The sequence below is a fragment of the Rattus norvegicus genome, chromosome 2, assembly GCF_021556685.1.
Source record: "Rattus norvegicus strain SHRSP/BbbUtx chromosome 2, alternate assembly SHRSP_T2T, whole genome shotgun sequence".
NCBI classification, from domain to species: Eukaryota; Metazoa; Chordata; class Mammalia; order Rodentia; family Muridae; genus Rattus; species Rattus norvegicus.
In genome coordinates this window covers 249656593-249682400 of record NC_141535.1, presented here as the reverse complement: position 1 = coordinate 249682400, position 25808 = coordinate 249656593, and the positions used below count along the sequence as shown (strand labels likewise).

At 39.5% G+C, this 25808-nt stretch overlaps 1 protein-coding gene across 7 annotated transcripts in view; it reads left to right on the top strand.

The window, feature by feature from the left end:
- Window positions 1–25808, top strand: part of Lrrc7 (leucine rich repeat containing 7) — a 479249-nt gene that overhangs the window by 188824 nt on the left and 264617 nt on the right. For all 7 annotated transcript variants that reach the window (XM_087614691.1, XM_087614685.1, XM_087614702.1 and 4 more), the window contains 1 exon segment: window positions 4078–4280. In XM_087614691.1, coding sequence (XP_087470817.1) covers window positions 4078–4280 — 203 coding nt within the window.

The window sequence follows — 25808 nt, the reverse complement described above, 5'->3', positions numbered from 1 at the left end:
CCTCAACTCCCCAATAAAAAGACATAGATTAACAAATGGATACGCAACGAGGACCCTGCATTCTGCTGCCTACAGGAAACACACCTCAGAGACAAAGACAGACACTACCTCAGAGTGAAAGGCTGGAAAATAGTATTCATCTGTGTGTGAGTGTGTATGGTTTGGGGTGGGGATGTTACATGGTTGACTGCAGAGCTACCTAAAGTTGGTGCTTGAAGCAAAACACTGGTCCTTACAGGAACAGCAAGCACTCTTAACTGTTGAGTCATCTCTTCACACCCTCAGCAATACATTTCTATTCTACAAAGAAAAACAATTAACAGGCTGAAGAAACAGATCAGGATCAACTGGTAAAGTGCTTGTCACACAAACATGAATTCATGAGTTCCTGAGTTTAATTCTAAGGTTCATGTTTTTCCTTTTAAAAAACTCAGATTTTTCTGGGTCTTCAATTCTATTCCATTGGTCTATCTGTCTGTCTCTGTACCAATACCATGCAGTTTTTATCACTATTGCTCTGTAATACTGCTTGAGTTCAGGGATAGTGATTCCCCCTGAAGTCCTTTTATTGTTGAGGATAGCTTTAGCTATCCTGGGTTTTTTGTTATTCCAGATGAATTTGCAAATTGTTCTGTCTAACTCTTTGAAGAATTGGATTGGTATTTTGATGGGGATTGCATTGAATCTGTAGATTGCTTTTGGTAAAATGGCCATTTTTACTATATTAATCCTGCCAATCCATGAGCATGGGAGATCTTTCCATCTTCTGAGGTCTTCTTCAATTTCTTTCTTCAGTGTCTTGAAGTTCTTATTGTACAGATCTTTTACTTGCTTGGTTAAAGTCACACCGAGGTACTTTATATTATTTGGGTCTATTATGAAGGGTGTCGTTTCCCTAATTTCTTTCTCGGCTTGTTTCTCTTTTGTATAGAGGAAGGCAACTGATTTATTTGAGTTAATTTTATACCCAGCCACTTTGCTGAAGTTGTTTATCAGCTTTAGTAGTTCTCTGGTGGAACTTTTGGGATCACTTAAATATACTATCATATCATCTGCAAATAGTGATATTTTGACCTCTTCTTTTCCGATCTGTATCCCACACACCTATGGTCACTTGATTTTTGACAAAGGAGCCAAAACCATCCAATGGAAAAAAGATAGCATTTTCAGCAAATGGTGCTGGTTCAACTGGAGGGCAACATGTAGAAGAATGCAGATCGATCCATGCTTATCACCCTGTACAAAGCTTAAGTCCAAGTGGATCAAGGACCTCCACATCAAACCAGACACACTCAAACTAATAGAAGAAAAACTAGGGAAGCATCTGGAACACATGGGCACTGGAAAAAATTTCCTGAACAAAACACCAATGGCTTATGCTCTAAGATCAAGAATTGACAAATGGGATCTCATAAAACTGCAAAGCTTCTGTAAGGCAAAGGACACTGTGGTTAGGACAAAACGGCAACCAACAGATTGGGAAAAGATCTTTACCAACCCTACAACAGATAGAGGCCTTATATCCAAAATATACAAAGAACTCAAGAAGTTAGACCGCAGGGAGACAAATAACCCTATTAAAAAATGGGGTTCAGAGCTAAACAAAGAATTCACAGCTGAGGAATGCCGAATGGCTGAGAAACACCTAAAGAAATGTTCAACATCTTTAGTCATAAGGGAAATGCAAATCAAAACAACCCTGAGATTTCACCTCACACCAGTGAGAATGGCTAAGATCAAAAACTCAGGTGACAGCAGATGCTGGTGAGGATGTGGAGAAAGAGGAACACTCCTCCATTGTTGGTGGGATTGCAGACTGGTAAAACCATTCTGGAAATCAGTCTGGAGGTTCCTCAGAAAATTGGACATTGAACTGCCTGAGGATCCAGCTATACCTCTCTTGGGCATATACCCAAAAGATGCCTCAACATATAAAAGAGACACGTGCTCCACTATGTTCATCGCAGCCTTATTTATAATAGCCAGAAAATGGAAAGAACCCAGATGCCCTTCAACAGAGGAATGGATACAGAAAATGTGGTACATCTACACAATGGAATACTACTCAGCTATCAAAAACAACGAGTTTATGAAATTCGTAGGCAAATGGTTGGAACTGGAAAATATCATCCTGAGTGAACTAACCCAATCACAGAAAGACATACATGGTATGCACTCATTGATAAGTGGCTATTAGCCCAAATGCTTGAATTACCCTAGATCCCTAGAACAAACGAAACTCAAGACGGATGATCAAAATGTGAATGCTTCACTCCTTCTTTAAATGAGGAAAAAGAATACCCTTGGCAGGGAAGGGAGAGGCAAAGATTAAAACAGAGACTGAAGGAACACCCATTCAGAGCCTGTCCCACATTTGGCCCATACATATACAGCCACCCAATTGGACTAGATGGATGAAGCAAAGAAGTGCAGACCGACAGGAGCCGGATGTAGATCGCTCCTGAGAGACACAGCCAGAATACAGCAAATACAGAGGCGAATGCCAGCAGCAAACCACTGAACTGAGAATAGGTCCCCTATTGAAGGAATCAGAGAAAGAACTGGAAGAGCTTGAAGGGGCTCGAGACCCCAAAAGTACAACAATGCCAAGCAACCAGAGCTTCCAGGGACTAAGCCACTACCTAAAGACTATACATGGACTGACCCTGGACTCTGACCCCATAGGTAGCAATGAATATCCTAGTAAGAGCACCAGTGGAAGGGGAAGCCCTGGGTCCTGCTAAGACTGAACCCCCAGTGAACTAGTCTATGGGGGGAGGGCGGCAATGGTGGGAGGGTTGGGAGGGGAACACCCATAAGGAAGGGGAGGGGGGAGGGGGATGTTTGCCCGGAAACCGGGAAAGGGAATAACACTCGAAATGTATATAAGAAATACTCAAGTTAATAAAAAAAAAAAAAAAAAAAAAAAAAAAAACTCAGATTTTGTGGTGTAGATTTCCATAGGTTTCTAATCTCAGCACTGGGGAGGCAGAAACAGGAGTTTCCCTTGGTTTGCTGGCAAGCCAACCTAGCAAGTTCAAGGCCAAAGAGAGATCCATCTCAAAAACAGGAAAAAAAAGTGACTGGCTCCTAATTATCACACACACACACAACAAAAACAACAACAAGAAATAAAATGCAAAGTTTGAGTTAATATTCATTTAATTCTAATTCTGTAGTTATCAAACTACAGTGATATATATTTAAGATATAAGACATTTCATATATATGTATGTATTATATATTAAGGTATAATAAGACAAATATAAAATACTATATATTTAAGAATATATAAGTCAAGATCTCCTTAAAGAATTCCAGATATGTACATAGAGAAAGAACACACAGTGAAGAAACAATGTCTTCCTTGTTCCCAGGGCACCTGCACCAGGAGAGTATCCTTTAGTTAAAATGAGAAGTTTCTAGGGCCAGTTATCAGTAGCTGATAGCAATCAGCGCTAGAGCTCCACACATTCATCTACTCATCCATACATGCCTGTGTGAGTGTCACACATGTCACTCTATAGCCGGTGAATACTTACCATTTGCTAAGACAGATTACCACTAAGACAGATGTCAGGAGGAATAAAGCTCCCAAAAACTTATCATGGAAGAAAAATGACATGAAAACCTGTAGAAATATGTTTAATGTTGGTGATATCATTGTTTAAGTCTGAAAAGCCTTTGCTCATTTTAACTTAGAGTAGTAAGAAAGAGATGTATCAGGGTTTGTCTAGGAATTTCTAACCTGATTAAAAATCTTTCCTTTTGTGTGAATCGGGGTTCTATGGCTCCAAGATCATAGACTCCATGAAGACATTGTTTTGAGAATGTAGAATAATCACAGTCCACAAGAAAGTTATTCATGGAATCTGGCTATGGGTCAAAAGAACATCATAAATTCTGTGGTGAAATTTGACTATTTTTGAATAAATGTAATACTCTTGCAAAAAGTTCTGTGGAAGTTGCCTTGTGCCTGATTTCACATCTCAGGGCAGTTACAGGGCTCAAGGGTGTGATAATTCCATACCCTGTGTAGAGTGGCAATGCTAAACACTTGTGTGTGTTCTCTCCCAGTGCAGTGCCTGGAGATGACCACCAAACGGAAGCTCATCGGCCGCCTGGTGCCATGCCGCTGCTTCCGTGGCGAGGAAGAGATCATCTCGGTGTTGGATTACTCCCACTGCAGCCTGCAACAGGTGCCCAAGGAGGTCTTCAACTTCGAACGTACACTAGAAGAGCTCTATCTAGATGCCAATCAGATTGAGGAGCTACCCAAGGTGAGTTCTGAAAAATCAAAGACACGTTGTCAGTGCCAAGTTCCTAATGCCAAGATTCAGAATGGACATAATTAAGCTTCCTTCAATCCTAGTAACTGACACATTATGGTCTTGCATCCAGTAATTAACATGCCATTGCCTCTCACAAAACAGACGTCCATCACAGTAGTACATGACGTAGCATAGCCTTCTATCATGGTATTTGATACATGGCTATGGCATTCCATCCAGATATTACAGCGGGGATTTTCATCTTGGCTACTAACAAGCTGGGCTACAGAGTGAGTTCTTCAAGTCTAAAAAGTGAAACTCTGGCCCCGGTGAGAGAGAGACCCAACCGCCTGGTCAGGTGGGCACTCCTGAGGCTGCAGAGCAGAAGAGACCACCAACACTGCTCACCCCTGCCCACATCCCTGGCCCAAGAGGAAACTGTATAAGGCCTCTGGGCTCCCGTGGGGGAGGGCCCAGGAGCGGCAGGACTTCTGCGCCTGAGACACCGCCGGATCCTGAAAGAAACAGACCGGATAAACAGTTCTCTGCACCCAAATCCCGTGGGAGGGAGAGCTAAACCTTCAGAGAGGCAGACAAGCCTGGGAAACCAGAAGAGACTGCTCCCTGCACACACATCTCGGACGCCAGAGGAAAAAGCCAAAGACCATCTGGAACCCTGGTGCACTGAAGCTCCCGGAAGGGGCGGCACAGGTCTTCCTGGTTGCTGCCGCTGCAGAGAGCCCCTGGGCAGCACCCCACGAGCGAACCTGAGCCTCGGGACCACAGGTAAGACCAAATTTTCTGCTGCAAGAAAGCTGCCTGGTGAACTCAAGACACAGGCCCACAGGAACAGCTGAAGACCTGTAGAGAGGAAAAACTACACGCCCGAAAGCAGAACACACTGTCCCCATAACTGACTGAAAGAGAGGAAAACAGGTCTACAGCACTCCTGACACACAGGCTTATAGGTCAGTCTACCCACTGTCAGAAATAGCAGAACAAAGTAACACTAGAGATAATCTGATGGCGAGAGGCAAGCGCAGGAACCCAAGCAACAGAAACCAAGACTGCATGCCATCATCGGAGCCCAATTCTCCCACCAAAACAAACATGGAATATCCAAACACACCAGAAAAGCAAGATCTAGTTTCAAAATCATATTTGATCATGATGCTGGAGGACTTCAAGAAAGACATGAACACACTTAGGGAAACACAGGAAATCATTAATAAACAAGTAGAAGCCTACAAAGAGGAATGGCAAAAATCCCTGAAAGAATTCCAGGAAAACACAATCAAACAGATGAAGGAATTAAAAATGGAAATAGAAGCAATCAAGAAAGAACACATGGAAACAACCCTGGATATAGAAAACCAAAAGAAGAGACAAGGAGCTGTAGATACAAGCTTCACCAACAGAATACAAGAGATGGAAGAGAGAATCTCAGGAGCAGAAGATTCCATAGAAATCATTGACTCAACTGTCAAAGATAATGTAAAGCGGAAAAAGCTACTGGTCCAAAACATACAGGAAATCCAGGACTCAATGAGAAGATCAAACCTAAGGATAATAGGTATAGAAGAGAGTGAAGACTCCCAGCTCAAAGGACCAGTAAATATCTTCAACAAAATCATAGAAGAAAACTTCCCTAACCTAAAAAAAGAGATACCCATAGGCATACAAGAAGCCTACAGAACTCCAAATAGATTGGACCAGAAAAGAAACACCTCCCGTCACATAATTGTCAAAACACCAAATGCACAAAATAAAGAAAGAATATTAAAAGCAGTAAGGGAAAAAGGTCAAGTAACATATAAAGGGAGACCTATCAGAATCACACCAGACTTCTCGCCAGAAACTATGAAGGCCAGAAGATCCTGGACTGATGTCATACAGACCCTAAGAGAACACAAATGCCAGCCCAGGTTACTGTATCCAGCAAAACTCTCAATTAACATTGATGGAGAAACCAAGATATTCCATGACAAAACCAAATTTACACAATATCTTTCTACAAATCCAGCACTACAAAGGATAATAAATGGTAAAGCCCAACACAAGGAGGCAAGCTATACCCTAGAAGAAGCAAGAAACTAATCGTCTTGGCAAAAAAACAAAGAGAATGAAAGCACACAAACATAACCTTACATCCAAATATGAATATAACGGGAAGCAATAATCACTATTCCTTAATATCTCTCAATATCAATGGCCTCAACTCCCCAATAAAAAGACATAGATTAACAAACTGGATACGCAACGAGGACCCTGCATTCTGCTGCCTACAGGAAACACACCTCAGAGACAAAGACAGACACTACCTCAGAGTGAAAGGCTGGAAAACAACTTTCCAAGCAAATGGTCAGAAGAAGCAAGCTGGAGTAGCCATTCTAATATCAAATAAAATCAATTTCCAACTAAAAGTCATCAAAAAAGATAAGGAAGGACACTTCATATTCATCAAAGGAAAAATCCACCAAGATGAACTCTCAATCCTAAATATCTATGCCCCAAATACAAGGGCACCTACATACGTAAAAGAAACCTTACTAAAGCTCAAAACACACATTGCACCTCACACAATAATAGTGGGAGATTTCAACACCCCACTCTCATCAATGGACAGATCATGGAAACAGAAATTAAACAGTGATGTCGACAGACTAAGAGAAGTCATGAGCCAAATGGACTTAACGGATATTTATAGAACATTCTATCCTAAAGCAAAAGGATATACCTTCTTCTCAGCTCCTCATGGTACTTTCTCCAAAATTGACCATATAATTGGTCAAAAAACGGGCCTCAACAGGTACAAAAAGATAGAAATAATCCCATGCGTGCTATCAGACCACCACGGCCTAAAACTGGTCTTCAATAACAATAAGGGAAGAATGCCCACATATACGTGGAAATTGAACAATGCTCTACTCAATGATAACCTGGTCAAGGAAGAAATAAAGAAAGAAATTAAAAACTTTTTAGAATTTAATGAAAATGAGGATACAACATACTCAAACTTATGGGACACAATGAAAGCTGTGCTAAGAGGAAAACTCATAGCGCTGAGTGCCTGCAGAAAGAAACAGGAAAGAGCATATGTCAGCAGCTTGACAGCACACCTAAAAGCTCTAGAACAAAAAGAAACAAATACACCCAGGAGGAGTAGAAGGCAGGAAATAATCAAACTCAGAGCTGAAATCAACCAAGTAGAAACAAAAAGGGCCATAGAAAGAATCAACAGGACCAAAAGTTGGTTCTTTGAGAAAATCAACAAGATAGATAAACCCTTAGCCAGACTAACGAGAGGACACAGAGAGTGCGTCCAAATTAACAAAATCAGAAATGAAAAGGGAGACATAACTACAGATTCAGAGGAAATTCAAAAAATCATCAGATCTTACTATAAAAACCTATATTCAACAAAATTTGAAAATCTTCAGGAAATGGACAATTTCCTAGACAGATACCAGGTATCGAAGTTAAATCAGGAACAGATAAACCAGTTAAACAACCCCATAACTCCTAAGGAAATAGAAGCAGTCATTAAAGGTCTCCCAACCAAAAAGAGCCCAGGTCCAGATGGGTTTAGTGCAGAATTCTATCAAACCTTCATAGAAGACCTCATACCAATATTATCCAAACTATTCCACAAAATTGAAACAGATGGAGCCCTACCAAATTCCTTCTACGAAGCTACAATTACTCTTATACCTAAACCACACAAAGACACAACAAAGAAAGAGAACTTCAGACCAATTTCCCTTATGAATATCGACGCAAAAATACTCAATAAAATTCTGGCAAACCGAATTCAAGAGCACATCAAAACAATCATCCACCATGATCAAGTAGGCTTCATCCCAGGCATGCAGGGATGGTTTAATATACGGAAAACCATCAACGTGATCCATTATATAAACAAACTGAAAGAACAGAACCACATGATCATTTCATTAGATGCTGAGAAAGCATTTGACAAAATTCAGCACCCCTTCATGATAAAAGTCCTGGAAAGAATAGGAATTCAAGGCCCATACCTAAACATAGTAAAAGCCATATACAGCAAACCAGTTGCTAACATTAAACTAAATGGAGAGAAACTTGAAGCAATCCCACTAAAATCAGGGACTAGACAAGGCTGCCCACTCTCTCCCTACTTATTCAATATAGTTCTTGAAGTTCTAGCCAGAGCAATCAGACAACAAAAGGAGATCAAAGGGATACAGATCGGAAAAGAAGAGGTCAAAATATCACTATTTGCAGATGATATGATAGTATATTTAAGTGATCCCAAAAGTTCCACCAGAGAACTACTAAAGCTGATAAACAACTTCAGCAAAGTGGCTGGGTATAAAATTAACTCAAATAAATCAGTTGCCTTCCTCTATACAAAAGAGAAACAAGCCGAGAAAGAAATTAGGGAAACGACACCCTTCATAATAGACCCAAATAATATAAAGTACCTCGGTGTGACTTTAACCAAGCAAGTAAAAGATCTGTACAATAAGAACTTCAAGGCACTGAAGAAAGAAATTGAAGAAGACCTCAGAAGATGGAAAGATCTCCCATGCTCATGGATTGGCAGGATTAATATAGTAAAAATGGCCATTTTACCAAAAGCGATCTACAGATTCAATGCAATCCCCATCAAAATACCAATCCAATTCTTCAAAGAGTTAGACAGAACAATTTGCAAATTCATCTGGAATAACAAAAAACCCAGGATAGCTAAAACTATCCTCAACAATAAAAGGACTTCAGAGGGAATCACTATCCCTGAACTCAAGCAGTATTACAGAGCAATAGTGATAAAAACTGCATGGTATTGGTACAGAGACAGACAGATAGACCAATGGAATAGAATTGAAGACCCAGAAATGAACCCACACACCTATGGTCACTTGATTTTTGACAAAGGAGCCAAAACCATCCATTGGAAAAAAGATAGCATTTTCAGCAAATGGTGCTGGTTCAACTGGAGGGCAACATGTAGAAGAATGCAGATCGATCCATGCTTATCACCCTGTACAAAGCTTAAGTCCAAGTGGATCAAGGACCTCCACATCAAACCAGACACACTCAAACTAATAGAAGAAAAACTAGGGAAGCATCTGGAACACATGGGCACTGGAAAAAATTTCCTGAACAAAACACCAATGGCTTATGCTCTAAGATCAAGAATTGACAAATGGGATCTCATAAAACTGCAAAGCTTCTGTAAGGCAAAGGACACTGTGGTTAGGACAAAACGGCAACCAACAGATTGGGAAAAGATCTTTACCAACCCTACAACAGATAGAGGCCTTATATCCAAAATATACAAAGAACTCAAGAAGTTAGACTGCAGGGAAACAAATAACCCTATTAAAAAATGGGGTTCAGAGCTAAACAAAGAATTCACAGCTGAGGAATGCCGAATGGCTGAGAAACACCTAAAGAAATGTTCAACATCTTTAGTCATAAGGGAAATGCAAATCAAAACAACCCTGAGATTTCACCTCACACCAGTGCGATTGGCTAAGATCAAAAACTCAGGTGACAGCAGATGCTGGCGAGGATGTGGAGAAAGAGGAACACTCCTCCATTGTTGGTGGGATTGCAGACTGGTAAAACCATTCTGGAAATCAGTCTGGAGGTTCCTCAGAAAATTGGACATTGAACTGCCTGAGGATCCAGCTATACCTCTCTTGGGCATATACCCAAAAGATGCCTCAACATATAAAAGAGACACGTGCTCCACTATGTTCATTGCAGCCTTATTTATAATAGCCAGAAAATGGAAAGAACCCAGATGCCCTTCAACAGAGGAATGGATACAGAAAATGTGGTACATCTACACAATGGAATATTACTCAGCTATCAAAAACAACGAGTTTATGAAATTCGTAGGCAAATGGTTGGAACTGGAAAATATCATCCTGAGTGAACTAACCCAATCACAGAAAGACATACATGGTATGCACTCATTGATAAGTGGCTATTAGCCCAAATGCTTGAATTACCCTAGATCCCTAGAACAAACGAAACTCAAGACGGATGATCAAAATGTGAATGCTTCACTCCTTCTTTAAATGAGGAAAAAGAATACCCTTGGCAGGGAAGGGAGAGGCAAAGATTAAAACAGAGACTGAAGGAACACCCATTCAGAGCCTGTCCCACATTTGGCCCATACATATACAGCCACCCAATTGGACTAGATGGATGAAGCAAAGAAGTGCAGACCGACAGGAGCCGGATGTAGATCGCTCCTGAGAGACACAGCCAGAATACAGCAAATACAGAGGCGAATGCCAGCAGCAAACCACTGAACTGAGAATAGGTCCCCTATTGAAGGAATCAGAGAAAGAACTGGAAGAGCTTGAAGGGGCTCGAGACCCCAAAAGTACAACAATGCCAAGCAACCAGAGCCTCCAGGGACTAAGCCACTACCTAAAGACTATACATGGACTGACCCTGGACTCTGACCCCATAGGTAGCAATGAATATACTAGTAAGAGCACCAGTGGAAGGGGAAGCCCTGGGTCCTGCTAAGACTGAACCCCCAGTGAACTAGTCTATGGGGGGAGGGCGGCAATGGTGGGAGGGTTGGGAGGGGAACACCCATAAGGAAGGGGAGGGGGGAGGGGGATGTTTGCCCGGAAACCGGGAAAGGGAATAACACTCGAAATGTATATAAGAAATACTCAAGTTAATAAAAAAAAAAAAAAAAAAGAAAAAAAAAAAGATAAAAAAAGATATAATTTGCCCATCTAGACAGCACAGAATCCTGTACACACCCATCCCTTAAGAATAGTCACAACAACCAGAGCTTCCAGGGACTAAGCCACTACCTAAAGACTATACATGGACTGACCCTGGACTCTGACCCCATAGGTAGCAATGAATATCCTAGTAAGAGCACCAGTGGAAGGGGAAGCCCTGGGTCCTGCTAAGACTGAACCCCCAGTGAACTAGACTGTTGGGGGGAGGGCGGCAATGGGGGGAGGGTCGGGAGGGGAACACCCATAAGGAAGGGGAGGGGGAGGGGGATGTTTGCCCGGAAACCGGGAAAGGGAATAACACTTGAAATGTATATAAGAAATACTCAAGTTAATAAAATAAAAAAAATAAATAAAAAAAAAAAAAAAAAAAAAAAAGTGAAACTCTGGGGTTCCCTATTCACATTTTTACACAAACACACACACACACACACACACACACACACACACACAAGTGTGCGTGTTCTTGCTTAGAAAAGAGATAATATGAAATATGATATAATTTTAAAATAAATTTTGTTAAAATTATTTTAAGCTTTTATCTATTCATTTTGAGCCTAACATATTTAACTAACAGTATATTATTATGACAAACATGATAAAGAGACCACACGGAGAGAATAGTTTGTTGGTGTAGTGCTTACCTAGCATGGGCAGATAAAGAAAGAAAACAATGACTTTGTGAGTCTTTATGTAAAAATATTTCAATAAAAACTTTAAGTATGAACCTTTATGTATGCATACTGTCATCATAAGGAAATCCAGAGTTCCTGTGAGTTCATTCTCTGTTAAATGACTAGGAAGTAACTAAAGCCACACCTCAAAGAAGTTCAAGGTTAGAGGCACCTGACAGTAACCTAAGTAAATCACTAGCTTGAGCAGTCAGCTTGACATTTACTTGTAAAGGACTTAGACATTGAGGGGAGGGAGAGGGTTGTCAGCTTTTGGGATATAAATAAATAAATAAATAAATAAATAAATAAATAAGCATTTCATATGCAAAAAGGTTTATTAAATGTTTCTTTTATTGGCTATTTTATTTATTTACACTTCAAATGTTATCCCCTTTCCCGGTTTCCCCTCTGCAAACCCCTATCCCATCCCCCGCCCCCCGCTTCTGTAAGGGAAGCTCCCCTACCTACCCATACACTCCCACTTCACAGTTCTGGCAATCCCCTATACTGGGACATCAAGCCTTCACAGGACCAAGGGCCTCTCCTCCCATTGATGCCAGATAATGCCATACTCTGTGATATATGCAGCTAGAGCCATGGGTCCCTCCATGTATACTCTTTTTGTTTTTAATTCTTTGTTATATTTTTATTCTTTTTTTTTTGGTTCTTTTTTTTTTGGAGCTGGGGACCGAACCCAGGTTATTCTTTAAAGTCATTTTTAATTTTAAAAACACTTTGTTCATATCTTCTCCTCCTCCGAGTCCTATCAGATCTTCAATCCCACCCACCCAACTTTAAGTTTTCTCTCCAAAACCAAAAACCCAATACAACAATAAAATCTTCCAAAACCAAGAACACAAAATAAAACCATACCCTAAAGAAAAACAAACTGTAAGTAAATGAAAGTGCTCACACATGCACATGTGCATGCACACACACACACACACACACCCACACACACACACACACACACACACACACACACACACACATGAACACAACTTTGGAGACCATTATAAATGACTTTTAAGCTGTACAAGACCCATTCTATTGTATTCTCACATGTCAAGGGCATCTTGTCCCTTTTTGTCTGTTAATTCACCAAATATTTACCTTGAAACAAATCCTTTTCAGACACTGTTGTAGAAGTATGAAAAACAGCAACACAAATCAAAAATCTGTGTTTGGGTATAAAATGGTCTCAAGGGAGAAGATAGACCCCAGATAGAGAAGGCTGTCAGTAATCAAATAATTAGAAGGTCTCTGGATGGGAAAATGAAACAAGGGTTACATTACATGGGAGGCAGCTTCTTCTTTTTTTTTTTTAGATATATTTCTTTACTTGCATTTCAAAAGGAATTCCCTTTCCCGATTTCCTGTCCATAAGCCCCCCATCCCCTCCTCCTCCCCCATATTGGTGTTCCCCCCATCCACCCTCTTTACCCCCCAACATTCCCCTGCACTGGGGGTCCAACCTTGGCAGGACCAAGGGCTTCCCCTTCCACAGGTGTCCCAACGAGGCTATTCTCTGCTACATAGGCAGTTGGAGCCCTGGGTCAGTCCATGTATAGTCTTTTGATGGTTCCCTGGAATCTCTGGTTGGTTGGCATTATTGTTCTTATGGGATTGCAAGCTCCTTCAACTCTTTCAGTCCTTCCTCTACTATCTCCCAAGGGGGTCCTGTTCTCAGTTCAGTGGTTTGTTGCTGGCATTGACCTCTGTATTGGACATGCTCTGAATGTGTCTCTCAGGAGAGATCTATATCTGGTCCCTTTCAGCATGCACTTTTTTGCTTCAATCTTAATCTAGTTTTTATGGATATATATATATATATATATATATATATATATATATATATATGGGCCACATGTGGGGCAGGCTCTGAATGGCTGTTCCTTGAGTCGCTGCTCTAAACTTTGCTTCCATATCCCCTCCTATGGATATTTTTCCCCTTTTAAGAAGGAGTGGGAGGTTTAGTCCCTGAGAGCTCTGAGGGGTCTGGTCGGTTTATATTGTTGTTCTTCCTATGGGGTTGCAAAATGTGCTAATCAAAGCAAAATAAAAACAGTTGTTTTACATGAGATTATGAACTGTGGTATTTATAAAATGCTTCAAAGTTAGGAAATATTTAATGCTTACTTCAAAAATGACCTACTTCACTTTTAACAATGCAAAACATAAATAGGACATCCTGATCTTTGAAGAGAAGATCTGAGTCAAGGCCAGAAATCTTGTTAACCACATGAGTTACCTCCAGGAAAATCTCCAGGTTGCAGTTCAGAAAGAAGCTGCAATGAACTGGACTCTCCCTACCAATGGATGTGTTACTACTAGAAAATGGGTTCTACTGATTGCCCTACATCCTGTGAAGATAGTGTTTTTCACATTGGATGATCACTTTACTTGGCACTGAATGTTAAACAATGCACTGAATTTATAGTACTGCAGGACTTTATTAATTAAACCACAAAAGTTTAAGCAAAATATGAATATAGTTCTTGCAATTTAAAAAATTAAACACAGGTTTTGGCTATTGTTGTTGGTTTTAACTCAGACCAACACATGATTGGCTGATAAACTAGAGGCTGAGGTAAATTTAAATTCCAAATTTTAAGAAGAAACAATTAAAATTAATAGCTATATTTGAAATATATACTGAATACAATTATGCTAAAAGAAAGTTTTAATTTTTATTTACCCTAGAATCATCTTTCTTTAGCTTCTAAAGCTAGCAACTTTAGGTCAATCTCATCTTTAAATATTTTGCCAGATCTACGAAGAAAGGAGTTTAAGACAGCTAGGGAAAGCATAAAACATAGTGAGTTGTAAAGCAACTATTTGTTTAGTATATTCTCTGCTACATAGTCTTTAGGAAGACATCAGTCTCTCCTCCTAAGGATCTGGCAGCAGAAAGATGGGGGTGCGGAGCAGGAAGGAAGAAAGAAAGGAAGGATGGGAGAAAGGGAGGGAGGAAGGGAGGGAGGGAGGAGAGTTTGGAGAAAACTGTGTAATAATGTATCATAGAAACCAAATACTACTGTAGTGCTTATGCACAGAAGAATTCCATTCTTAGGGAGTTAAAAGACAGACTTATTCAAACATGGATGAACAGTCAAGTTGGCATTATCACAGGGAAGGGGAAACACAAGTGTGTACACTCTGGAGAGTAAGAGCTGGGTGAGTCAGAAAAGGAATGTAGGGAGAGAGGACACAGAACAGATAGGGACAGGTGTCTGAAGTTACAACACAAATTTGTGGAAATGTGTCAGCGAAATAAAGCCATTGAAGAATTGTGCATTCTTCTGTGAAGAATTCTGTGAAAAATTGTGATTCAGTAGTATCCTAGCTAGAATTGGAAAAGAAACTTTAACATATTTTATCTATTCTATTAATTAAAACAAACAACTAGCAAGAAATAGAAGTGACAGAACCAAATACTTAATATATTCCCTGTGTACTTAAATAGAAGAAAAACAAATTAGCTGTCTCTTACTCTGTACATGTTCAAAACCTCTTATAAAATCATTTAAGGTCTATAAAAGAGACCCTTCTCTGAAAAATTTGTTACTCCCACACAGAAGAGCCATGTTGATCTCATCTGTAATATATAATGACCTAAACTGTTTGACATTTGGAATATGATCCTAACAGTACAGGAATATATTTTTAAATCGTCAGTTACAGTAGGAAAATAAGCAATAAGCCCCTCCCTACAAAGAAAGACACTGTAAGTCAGGAGTCTCTTCCTTGCAATGGATAGCCCCATTCAAACTGACTTTTAAAAGATATTAAATAACAGGATGAAAACAAAGAGTCAGGGTCGCTGGCATTTGTCAAAGGTTTTGAGAAAAGAAGCAAAAGTAGATTTGGAAGAGCAGAAATATTTTTTACTGCAACCAGGTCCTTCTGCAGTGCTTGGTTTTCCATAGAAAAAGGTAAAAGTGTAAAAGTCTTCAATTTTCCACAGGGACAGAAGCCAACGCTGTTTGTCACCTGAACTTAATACTGCTTTGATTTTTATTTCCAATTAAGAAGTAAAAATTTAGGCAAAATAATAAACCGTAACGGGCTTATATTATATTAAAATAGTGTATGAAGACATAACATAAATAAAATAGTAAAGTAAAAAATACAAGCTAGTTCTTGACCTTTAGGAACTCTGTAAAAGACAATGAAAGTGATTTTAGAAAAGCCAATATGTGACCAAAAGTGTGACTAAAATGTGACCAAATAATTAAAGAGGAGCTCAGTGAATAAAATCAAGTTGACCATATCCAAAGTAGAATAGAACTAATAAATAAAAAATTAATATTTATAAATGTTATAATTAATATATAAAATATAAGTATGAATTTTATATTTGCATAAATATAAATTATAAACTTTACAATTTCATCCCAAGAATATTTTAGATATGGAGAGTTTATATTTTGGATGCAGATTTGACTCTATCTCTGCTGTTTGATCGAGAAGTCTCCATCAGGAAAACAGCAGAGATACAGAGAGGAAGTTGGGCAGAATAAAGGTTCAGATACCTGATGAGAATGTAAGTGGAAGGCCTATAAGTAAAAAAGAAATCAAAAATAGATATTTACCCTGCCAGAGCTGGAGTAAGTTCGCATATAAATTATGCTGAGTCAAACTAAAGTTAGATTTGGTGGCATCCTGGGGTAGTCTAAGTAGTGATCGCCCAATGCAACAACGAAAGCCATTCAAACATTTCTCCAAACGCCATTTTCTAGGTCTCAGTGAACTTTTATACACCTAGACCAACCATGGAGTTTCGTTTACGGTTTATATCATCATAATCAACTACATTTTTATTCATTCACCCACTACAAGAAAACAAACGAAGACTGAGTGGAAATAATCATCTCTGTACCTTCCTTAGTGACCAGTACGTCCTTTGCCTGCATGTGAGCGAAAACACTGGTTGGCATTTTACTACCTGGATTTGAATTGTCACTTCACATTATTACACCTCTAGATCTACCTGTTTTCTGAGATTTCTGTCATTTCATTCTTATTTATAGCTGATTCGCCTTCTGTTTTATATACGTACCATAGTTTCATTATGCCTCCACTCATAGATAAACATCCAGGTTGTCCCATTCCTTTGTTATCATGAATGGAGCAGCAATAAACATAAATGTGCGAACATCTCTGTGAAAGGATCTGTCACTCTCTGGATATATCCAGGAGTGGAATAGCTGGTTCTGTCTTTAAAATTTAAGGGACCTCCAAATTAACTTCCATTTTTAAAAATAAACGAAAGCACAAAAGGAAAGCTTGTAGGTGGCAATGCTCCTCCCTGCATGGCAGTGCTCCACCCTGTGCAGCAATGACTGTGGTTGTTCAGCGCTCCTGTAATCTTCTATGTGGGAACGGTTTCAGTAAGAAAATGCCTAGCTTAACAAAATCCCTGTCATTTACAGTTATATGACTCAGATAATTGAGCCCCTGAAGCCACAGTTTCTTAGCCTGTGGCAGAAGTGAACAGGCTTTGATTTCTTCCCCTGAAATTATCATGAAGACCAGATAATGCAGAATTTATTAACTGACTTAATTGAGCTAAGAGAAATAGCTGGACACTCTCTTGAGAAACCCATGCTGTTAGCTTGAATGCGTAAAACAGTATCTTAAGCATTTTTCTCTGCCTCTCTCATAATACCCATGCTTAAATCTATGCCAGAGCTATTTCTTAATAATCTCCAACTTTGAAACATAAAAGAAATAAATGGCTTACTTTAGTGTTTAGGAAGCTGATGGCCCAGTTGATAAAGTGTTTGCCAAACAAACAAAAGAGCCTGAGTTTGAATCCTGAGCACCTATGACATAGGGCTCAGGGTGTGCATAGGGCACAGTGACATAAATCAGTAACCCTAGAAATGGGAGAGTTAAGACAGAGTCTCTTGAGACTCACTAGTCAGCCAGTCAGGCGGAATCACTGAGACCCAGGTTTAATGGAAGATCCTGTCCCCAAAATAAGAATGACACCTAACACTGACTTTTGGCCTTCACACACATGTGCAAACACACATGCACCAACATTTAAATGTACACATATGTGGAAAGGCTCATTATAATATGAAAAGTTTTTAATGGTGTTTATTTCTTCAAAATAATAATAAAAACTATATATAATATATATATATAGATTTATAGTTGCGACTATCAGTTAGGTTTGTTATAGCCATAGTGGATAAAGATGAATGTATTTGCTGGTTCATAAAACTAAGAATAGCCTGAAGAACTTCATGTGGAAATTACAAAAAACAGATGTCGAGGTGACCCTCCAGTTTCTGCAGCACAACAACAACCTGAGTCAGCTGCCCCCCAAACCCCATGTAACTGTGACATTTGCTCAAGTTTCAACTCCTCTATCTTCCAATTCCTAGTGAGGATGCCTTGTAAGGAGTGCCATGGTTATGACAGAGTTAGGGGGTAGTTTCCATATAGGAAGGCTCACATGTGCACAAATACATCACACACATACATACAGATACACCATGCTCACTCATTCACACACACCTACTTGTACTCAAACTCATCCACATGCACACATACTTATCATATACAATGTGTTCTTGATAACTCACATAGCACATATCTTCAACTATACAGATTCTCTTTTCATCTTCTGACAGTTGCTACTTAGTCTAAAGCCATGTTTGCTAAATCTTTAAATACAATTATTTGGTTTTTTATTAATCATTTTATTAGTTTACATTTAAAATGTAAACACCTTCCTGGTTACCCCTCCACAAACTCCCCATTGTACTTCCCCTCTGTCTCCTCACCTTTGCCTCACTGAGGATGCTTCTCTATCCACTCACCCACTCACACACTCCTGCCTCACTGCTCTAGCATCCCCCTATGCTGGGTCATCAAGCCTCCACAGGACCAAGGGCCTTCCCTTTCATTAATGTCAGACAAGGCCATCCTCTGCTGCATATGTATCTGGAGCCATGGATCCTTCCATGTATAGTCTTTGGTTGGTGATTTAATCCCTGGGAGCTCTGGGTGGTCCAGTTAGTTGATATTGTTCTTCCTATGGGCTTGCAAACTCCTTCAGTTCCTTCAGTCCTTCCCCTAGCTCTTCCACCGGGGTCCCTGGGCTCAGTCAGATGGTTGGTCAAATACAATTATTTGAAAACCAAGATATTCTCTGTATTGGAAGAAGTCTGTGATCCAAAGGAAACACAGATGAAAGGTGACAAGTTGAGAAATACTAATTTGTAAAATGTGATTATAGTTTATGAAAACTTGAATTATTACTGATTGTTTCCTTCTACTACTAAAAGAGAATCTTTTTAAATAAAAGAAACTACTTACATCTCTATACTCATTAGTTAAACAATAATCATAATTAATAACTATCAAATGGTTTGCTCAAGATTAAAAATTACCTAAATTTGAAATGTGGAACATGAAAAATTCTACTTGAGCAGTACCCTTGTGTTGACTATAATTCTTTTGAGTGTCTCTCATAAATAATGAGTTGTTCATAATTTGGCATTTTATATGAATACTGCCTACCACATAGATCTAGGAAGGCCTCGGCATTTAAATAAAGATGAAAAAGAGAATGCATCTTCAACTTCAATACTTCAATACCTCCTCTCAGTATCAGGGGCCCAATATTCTGACTTTCAATATGAAAAGTACAGTGGTTTCTGAATATAAAAAAAATCATAGTAAGAATAAAACTGCCTCATGTATGTGTCTAAGTAATAAAGATATAACAAGAATTGACTGTTTAGTCTCTTTCTTAGAGGATCATATTTAGATGCATTCTAATTATTTTGGCATTCATGTGGACAGATTTGTTTTTACAGCAATTGAGAACTTAGATGAGGTTTACAAATGTATGGCAGACCAAAATGAGAGACAAATGGACATAAACAGCTCTGGTAAAGAAGACATCAGGTTTCTTTTCTTACTCGGATCTCTACTGTTGCTTAAAATGTTTCACACGAAATTTTTAATATGTCTGTTACTCTTAGACATAAGTATCAGTAACCAATGGTCCTCTGTCTAGTTCGTGTATTTTTCTGGCTATTTTTCAGTCTTTCAGATGAGGACCTGGTTCTTTCATGTTTCTCGGTTTCATGTGGATAGTAATCTGGTAGAAGCATTTTAGAGAAGTCCCATTCTCTAATCTCTGCTGCCATTTGGGCTGAATAAGTCCCTAGATTTTAGGCAAAGTGTACAAATTGGCATACTCATTTATTCTGCATATTTTTGACAGATGCTATTTTAGGTACCAGAGTTCACTATTGGACAAGCCAAGTTCCTAGCCTCACAAAATTTGTCTTACTGTAAAAAGTGAAGAATTGAAACATGTTAGGTAGCAGCGGGTGTCCTGATGAAAATAAAGAGTGGACTTTCCAAAAGGGCAATTCAGGTTGAAAGGGCAGCCCGCACATCTGTGAGAAGTGACATTTTGTGTTCTGTTCTGACTGACAGGGAGAGGTCACGGGAGAGATCTGGGAATAGGCATGCTAGGCTGGTAGTCCAAGGTCTTGTAAGACAGAGTGTGATGAGTAAGAGGAAGAGTGGAACAGACAGGGCAGGAGCTGGCAAGTACTCATAGACAAAATCAACTGAATTTGAGATCTAATTCTAAGTGTAGGTGAAGAATTTAAAAAAAAACAAGGATATAAAATCACTTATTTTTCAAGTGCCAATTTTGGTGCAGTGGGAACACAGCATGACCAAAGGAAAGTAAAAGCAACGAGATTGAGGTTGGCATAATTCGTGGGGAAGCCACAGGCTTCAACTCTACCAATGTAGTTTTAAAAATAAATAAAATAAAGTAAACCTTCTGACTACGTTTTATGGGTGAAGGGAACAACTTAGCTGATAGAACTGGAATATCAGGGTCTAAGAAAGATCCATAAAAAAAGTGGCCATTTGTAGAGCTAGAAAATAAGCATGGAGTATCACTGAGGATGTCGGAAGAAAAAATGTGTTGTCATGGAAGCAGAGGAAAAAATGGAAAGTGTTTAAAAATAAGAGGTAGTGTAAACAGAGACTATGACAGTAAGAACAGGAAGAGCATTGTATTTAGTACATGAGGATAATAGCTATTGTCATAAGGTTGAACTGAAATGAGGAACTGGCCTGAAGGACCAACAATACAGACTGTCCTGTGAGATGTCATGAGAAAGAAATGAGGCAAGCTGGAGACACCCATGAGAGCAAGATCTACTTCTTGTTACGATCGGTGACATTTGGGGATGGAGAGGCTCACAGGTTCAGAGCACTTGTTGCTTCTGCAGAGTTTTCAGGTTTGATCCTCAGAACCCACATGACAGCTCACAACCTACTGTAACTCCAGGTAGTTTATGGGAGATCTGACACCTTCTTCTGGCCTCAAAGGGCACCAGATACACACCGAGTACACATAGACACATACAGACATACATACAGACGAAACATACAGACACATCAAATAAAAGCAAATACATCTTTGAATGAAAAAATGGGAACTCCTTGCTACAGACAGTGATGTCGAAGGTCATTTGACTACATGGAAGCAAAGGAGGAGAAAGAAATTGGATGTCGGAAACGGCTATCTTAATTGGGAGCCATAGTAGAAGAACCTAGATTTGCTGAATAAGCTAAAGTCTGACTTTGAGAAAAGCAGATGTCTCCAATCATTGTAATGAACAAGGAAGGAGAAAACACGAATGCAGATAGTGAGTTTGTGGGACTTGAGGGACATGGTACACTCTGAAAACCTATTGTAAATGATAAAGGTTTTGGTGTGTGAAAGGAAGTTCCAAAATTGAATGAACTAAAATGGAGGAAGGAGGCAATCCAACAGTGCACTGAGAAAATGGGAGCATGAACTTCAGGTCACATGACAGGAACTGAGAACCATAAATATGTCTGTTAGCCACTCTTTGCAATGTTCCTGCTTTAAGTAGGGATGCAGGGATGAACATCTGTGTGCTGAGTCAAAGACATCCCCTGTCAGGACAACTCTTCCAGGCGTTTTTGTTGCTCTCTCCTTTTGTTATAGTTTGTGGTCCTCATTTTGAATTTAAGCCCACTGAAGCACAATGAAGTTAGAGGTGACTGAAGCGTGTACACTTGGCACACAGCACAGTTTTTAATACAAACTTAAGGTGTAGCATTTGTGTTTTCAATCTCTGGGAATTATACTCCACCCCTAAGCTACAATACAGCCCAGAAACCTCTCTATAGTTTAATATTTGACACGTGTATGAACTAAAATACATAGTCAAATATTATAAGATTTAAACTATAAAAACTAAAGAAATAATAATATTATCAATCTTGAAATGAGTTCCATTTATTAATTGTTGGTCTTAGTACCCGTTCTATCTGTGTCCTGTGCAGAACGACCTTTCTTGTTCCAATAAGTTCAAGCCTATTCCTCAGGTTCTCTTGCTTAGGGTTCAGTCTGTCTAGTGTACATGAGCTACGTGGGGTTGGTTTTTGTGCAGGCTGATGAGGATGGACCCATTTCTGTTCTGCCTCAGACAGACATGCAATTTGACCAGCATCATTTGTTGGCACCTTTGTCAAAAGTCAGGTGTTCATCTGTGTGTGGATTATATCTGGGTGTTCAGTTCTATTCCATTGATCAATGTGTCTATTTTTATGCCTATAGCAGGCTTCTTTTATTACTATAGCTCTGTAATACAACTTGAAATCTGGGATGGTGATACCACCAGGAGTTCTTTTATTGTTCAGGATTGTTTTAGCCATCCTAGGTTTGTTATGTTTCCATACGAAGTGTAAGAATAGTTTTTCAATTTCTGTGAAGATGATTCTGTTGGAATTTCTGGGAATTGCATGGAATCTATTAAATTCTTTTGGTACTATGGATTTTTTTTTTGTAGTCTAGTTTTTTTTTTTATTAACTTGAGTATTTCTTATATACATTTCGAGTGCTATTCCCTTTCCCGGTATCCGGGCAAACATCCCCCTCCCCCCTCCCCTTCCTTATGGGTGTTCCCCTCGCAACCCTCCCCCCATTGTCGCCCTCCCCCCACCAGTCTAGTTCACTGGGGGTTCAGTCTTAGCAGGACCCAGGGCTTCCCCTTCCACTGGTGCTCTTACTAGGATATTCATTGTTACCTATGAGGTCAGAGTCCAGGGTCAGTCCATGTATAGTCTTTAGGTAGTGGCTTAGTCCCTGGAAGCTCTGGTTGCTTGGCATTGTTGTACTTTTGGGGTCTCGAGCCCCTTCAAGCTCTTCCAGTTCTTTCTCTGATTCCTTCAACAATTCTTGAATTACCCTAGGTACTATGGATCTTGTTACCATATTAATCCTTCCACTCTACAACATAAGAGGTTTTCTTTCCATCTTCTGATGTCTTCTTCAATTGTTTTCTTCAATGTCTTGAAGTTTTTATTATTAAGTCTTTAATTTGCATGGTTAGAGTTATTTGAAGTTATTTTATTTTTGAGGCTAATGTGGAGATCATCGTTTTTCAGATATTTTTCTCGGTCTGCCATTTGTATATAGGAAGGCTAATGTTTTTTATGTGTTGATTTTGCACCCTGCTATTAAAATTAAAATTGTTTATCAGCTATGAGTTTCCTAGCAGATTTTTAGGGTCTTTTATTTATAAAATAATATCACTGCAAATAAGGATACTTCTTTCCTAATTGTGTCTCCTTCAGTTGTCTTATTGCTCAAGCTAAGACTTGAAGCACAATTTTGAATATGTCTGGAAAGAGTGGACAATCTTAGTCCTGCTGCTGATTTCAGTGGAAATGTTCTGAGTTTCTCCACATTTACACTGATGTTAGCTGCAAACCTGTTGTAAATTAACTTTATTATGTTAAGATGTGTCTCTCATATTCCTATTCTTCCTAGGACTTTTACTACGAAAGGTGTTGGAATGGGCTGTTTTGGAAAAAAGCTTGATAGATTTTACATTAGATGCAAAATATGGGTTATTGGATCATCATTCCCATTAATATCTCAGGAAAAAGTGAGATCTGGTGTAGAGTTGTAGGCCTGTGTCTGCTCATCCATGGGGCAGAGCCACTTGGGGGAGGGCAAAACGTGGAGACTTTGACTGTCCTTATACCACACTATCACGAGGATGGGTGCTGGGCTATAGGGAAGTGCAGAGACACCCCACACACACACTCTTGGGATAGGAAAGCCCAGTCTTTGGTGTGAGAAAACCAGAGCTGGTTTGAGGGTCCCCTGGTCTGCGATGAGGCCGAGTCTGTGGGGTTCTCGGGCTCTTGGACACGTAGGCACCACTGAAAGTCGAAGAAGAGCAGAAAACGGAATCAGGAGATAACGGAATCAGGAGATAACGGAATCAGGAGCTGTGTCTGGCCCGGGGCCTGGGGTGGGGGAGAGGGACAGAGTCAAGTGCAGAAGAGCTCTAACTAATCCCAGCTGAGATCATTCTTGGCTTGACAGAGGCTAGCTTGGTGACAGTTGTGGCTGGGAGCACAGAGAGGCCTTCTATAGGAGATTAGGGGGCAGCTCTATAGGCAAAGGCCTTCCTGATGGCTCCCCATAGCAGATTTTGGTGAAAAGGGACAGTCTGTAGTTCCAAACAGTTTATTGTCATGGCAGAAAATGGATGTGTAAAACCACACCCCATTTCTCAGAGTAGGCTTGAGATTAAACACCTTTTGCATGGAGAAATGTCTGGGAAAGGAAGTTTATTGACTGAGCCCTCCAGGCCTCTAGTTATCTCATTAGCATGGAGAGCTCATCTTGAGCCTATGTGACCTGTGGTCATGCCATGTCTATTTTATGTGAGAAGTATGACATGCGCTCCAAGTCAGGAGTCTGGTAGAAAGCTGGGAGTCACCTAAGCTTCAGGTATATGCCAGGTCTCAACCTGCTCTACCTTACCAAACTTCTTGGCATGGTTTTATGTCCCACAGCCTGGGTCTGAGTCATTCCAACATGGCCAGAAATACAAAACAATTTTTTTTATCCTGAGGTCAGAAATAGGTAGTGGAGCCTGTTAAACTGTGAGACATCTCTACAAATGTTAGCAGATAATTTATAGAAAATTAGACTTCACACAAAAGTCCAAATATGTACCTTCTCTTTTTAAAGTCACATGGGATCTAGTGAGGTCCATAATGTGAGTTGTTGACAATGGCAGATGGAGCTAATAAGCGATGGGATCTTACAATAAGCAAATAAGCTTTGCCACTGACCCCACGTAGGCTCATTGCAGCACTGAAATTCGCTGTTTGTATACTAAAAACGAAATGAGTTTTCAATTTAATATGGATAATCTTTAACAATAGTATTTAATTTATTAATAAATAATTTAATAAAAGGTAGCATTGAAATATTAAGCATCAGACACATGTCAGATCATTTGCTCACCACAAGAGAACAGGAATGGAAAAGACTTACATGTTGGTTAACATGGAAATCATGAGTTTAACGGCATCATTATCAGATGTGTGTCTGCTAAGATGCATAACCAACCAGTGGCACCTGAGTGGAAATACTCAATGAAGCACTCTTCCTAAGTAATAGCATTGCAAGCAAGATTTAGGGATGAGTAGGAGTTTTTTCAGAAAAGATGTTCGTACATTCCAGGGTATGAACAGGCATTGCTTAAGAATTAAAAAGTTCCATATTATGTATGTATATAAAGCAAGAGAAACAAATGAGGATGAAATGGTGCAGCCTTCTGTGCTAAACTGAAGAATTTTAATTTTGTCCCAAAATCTATTTAAAACTTCAGCTGATAATACCAAGATAAGATCATCCTTATGAAAAAGCAGTCTGAATGTATCAAAAGTAGAATGTAAAGAGTGAATACAGAGACAAGAAGTCAATGTACCCCAATCCTGAGGCAAACTGTTAAATCTGAGGTTGACCTGGTATGTTCCTATGTAAAAAGCTCTGTGATGTCAAGTCATTCTAAACTTTCAAAAGAACAGAAGACTACTTGAGAGCTATTTTGAGACTGACCTTTTATATAACTGACCTTTCCTCAACTGCGTAAACCACCATGTGTTGTTGGCTACCAAAAATCAGTGGACCATAAGTAAGAAAATACTTAGTCTATGTATGCTACCTCCTGCCATAATGACAAATAATTGAAGACTTCAAAGACAGAAGC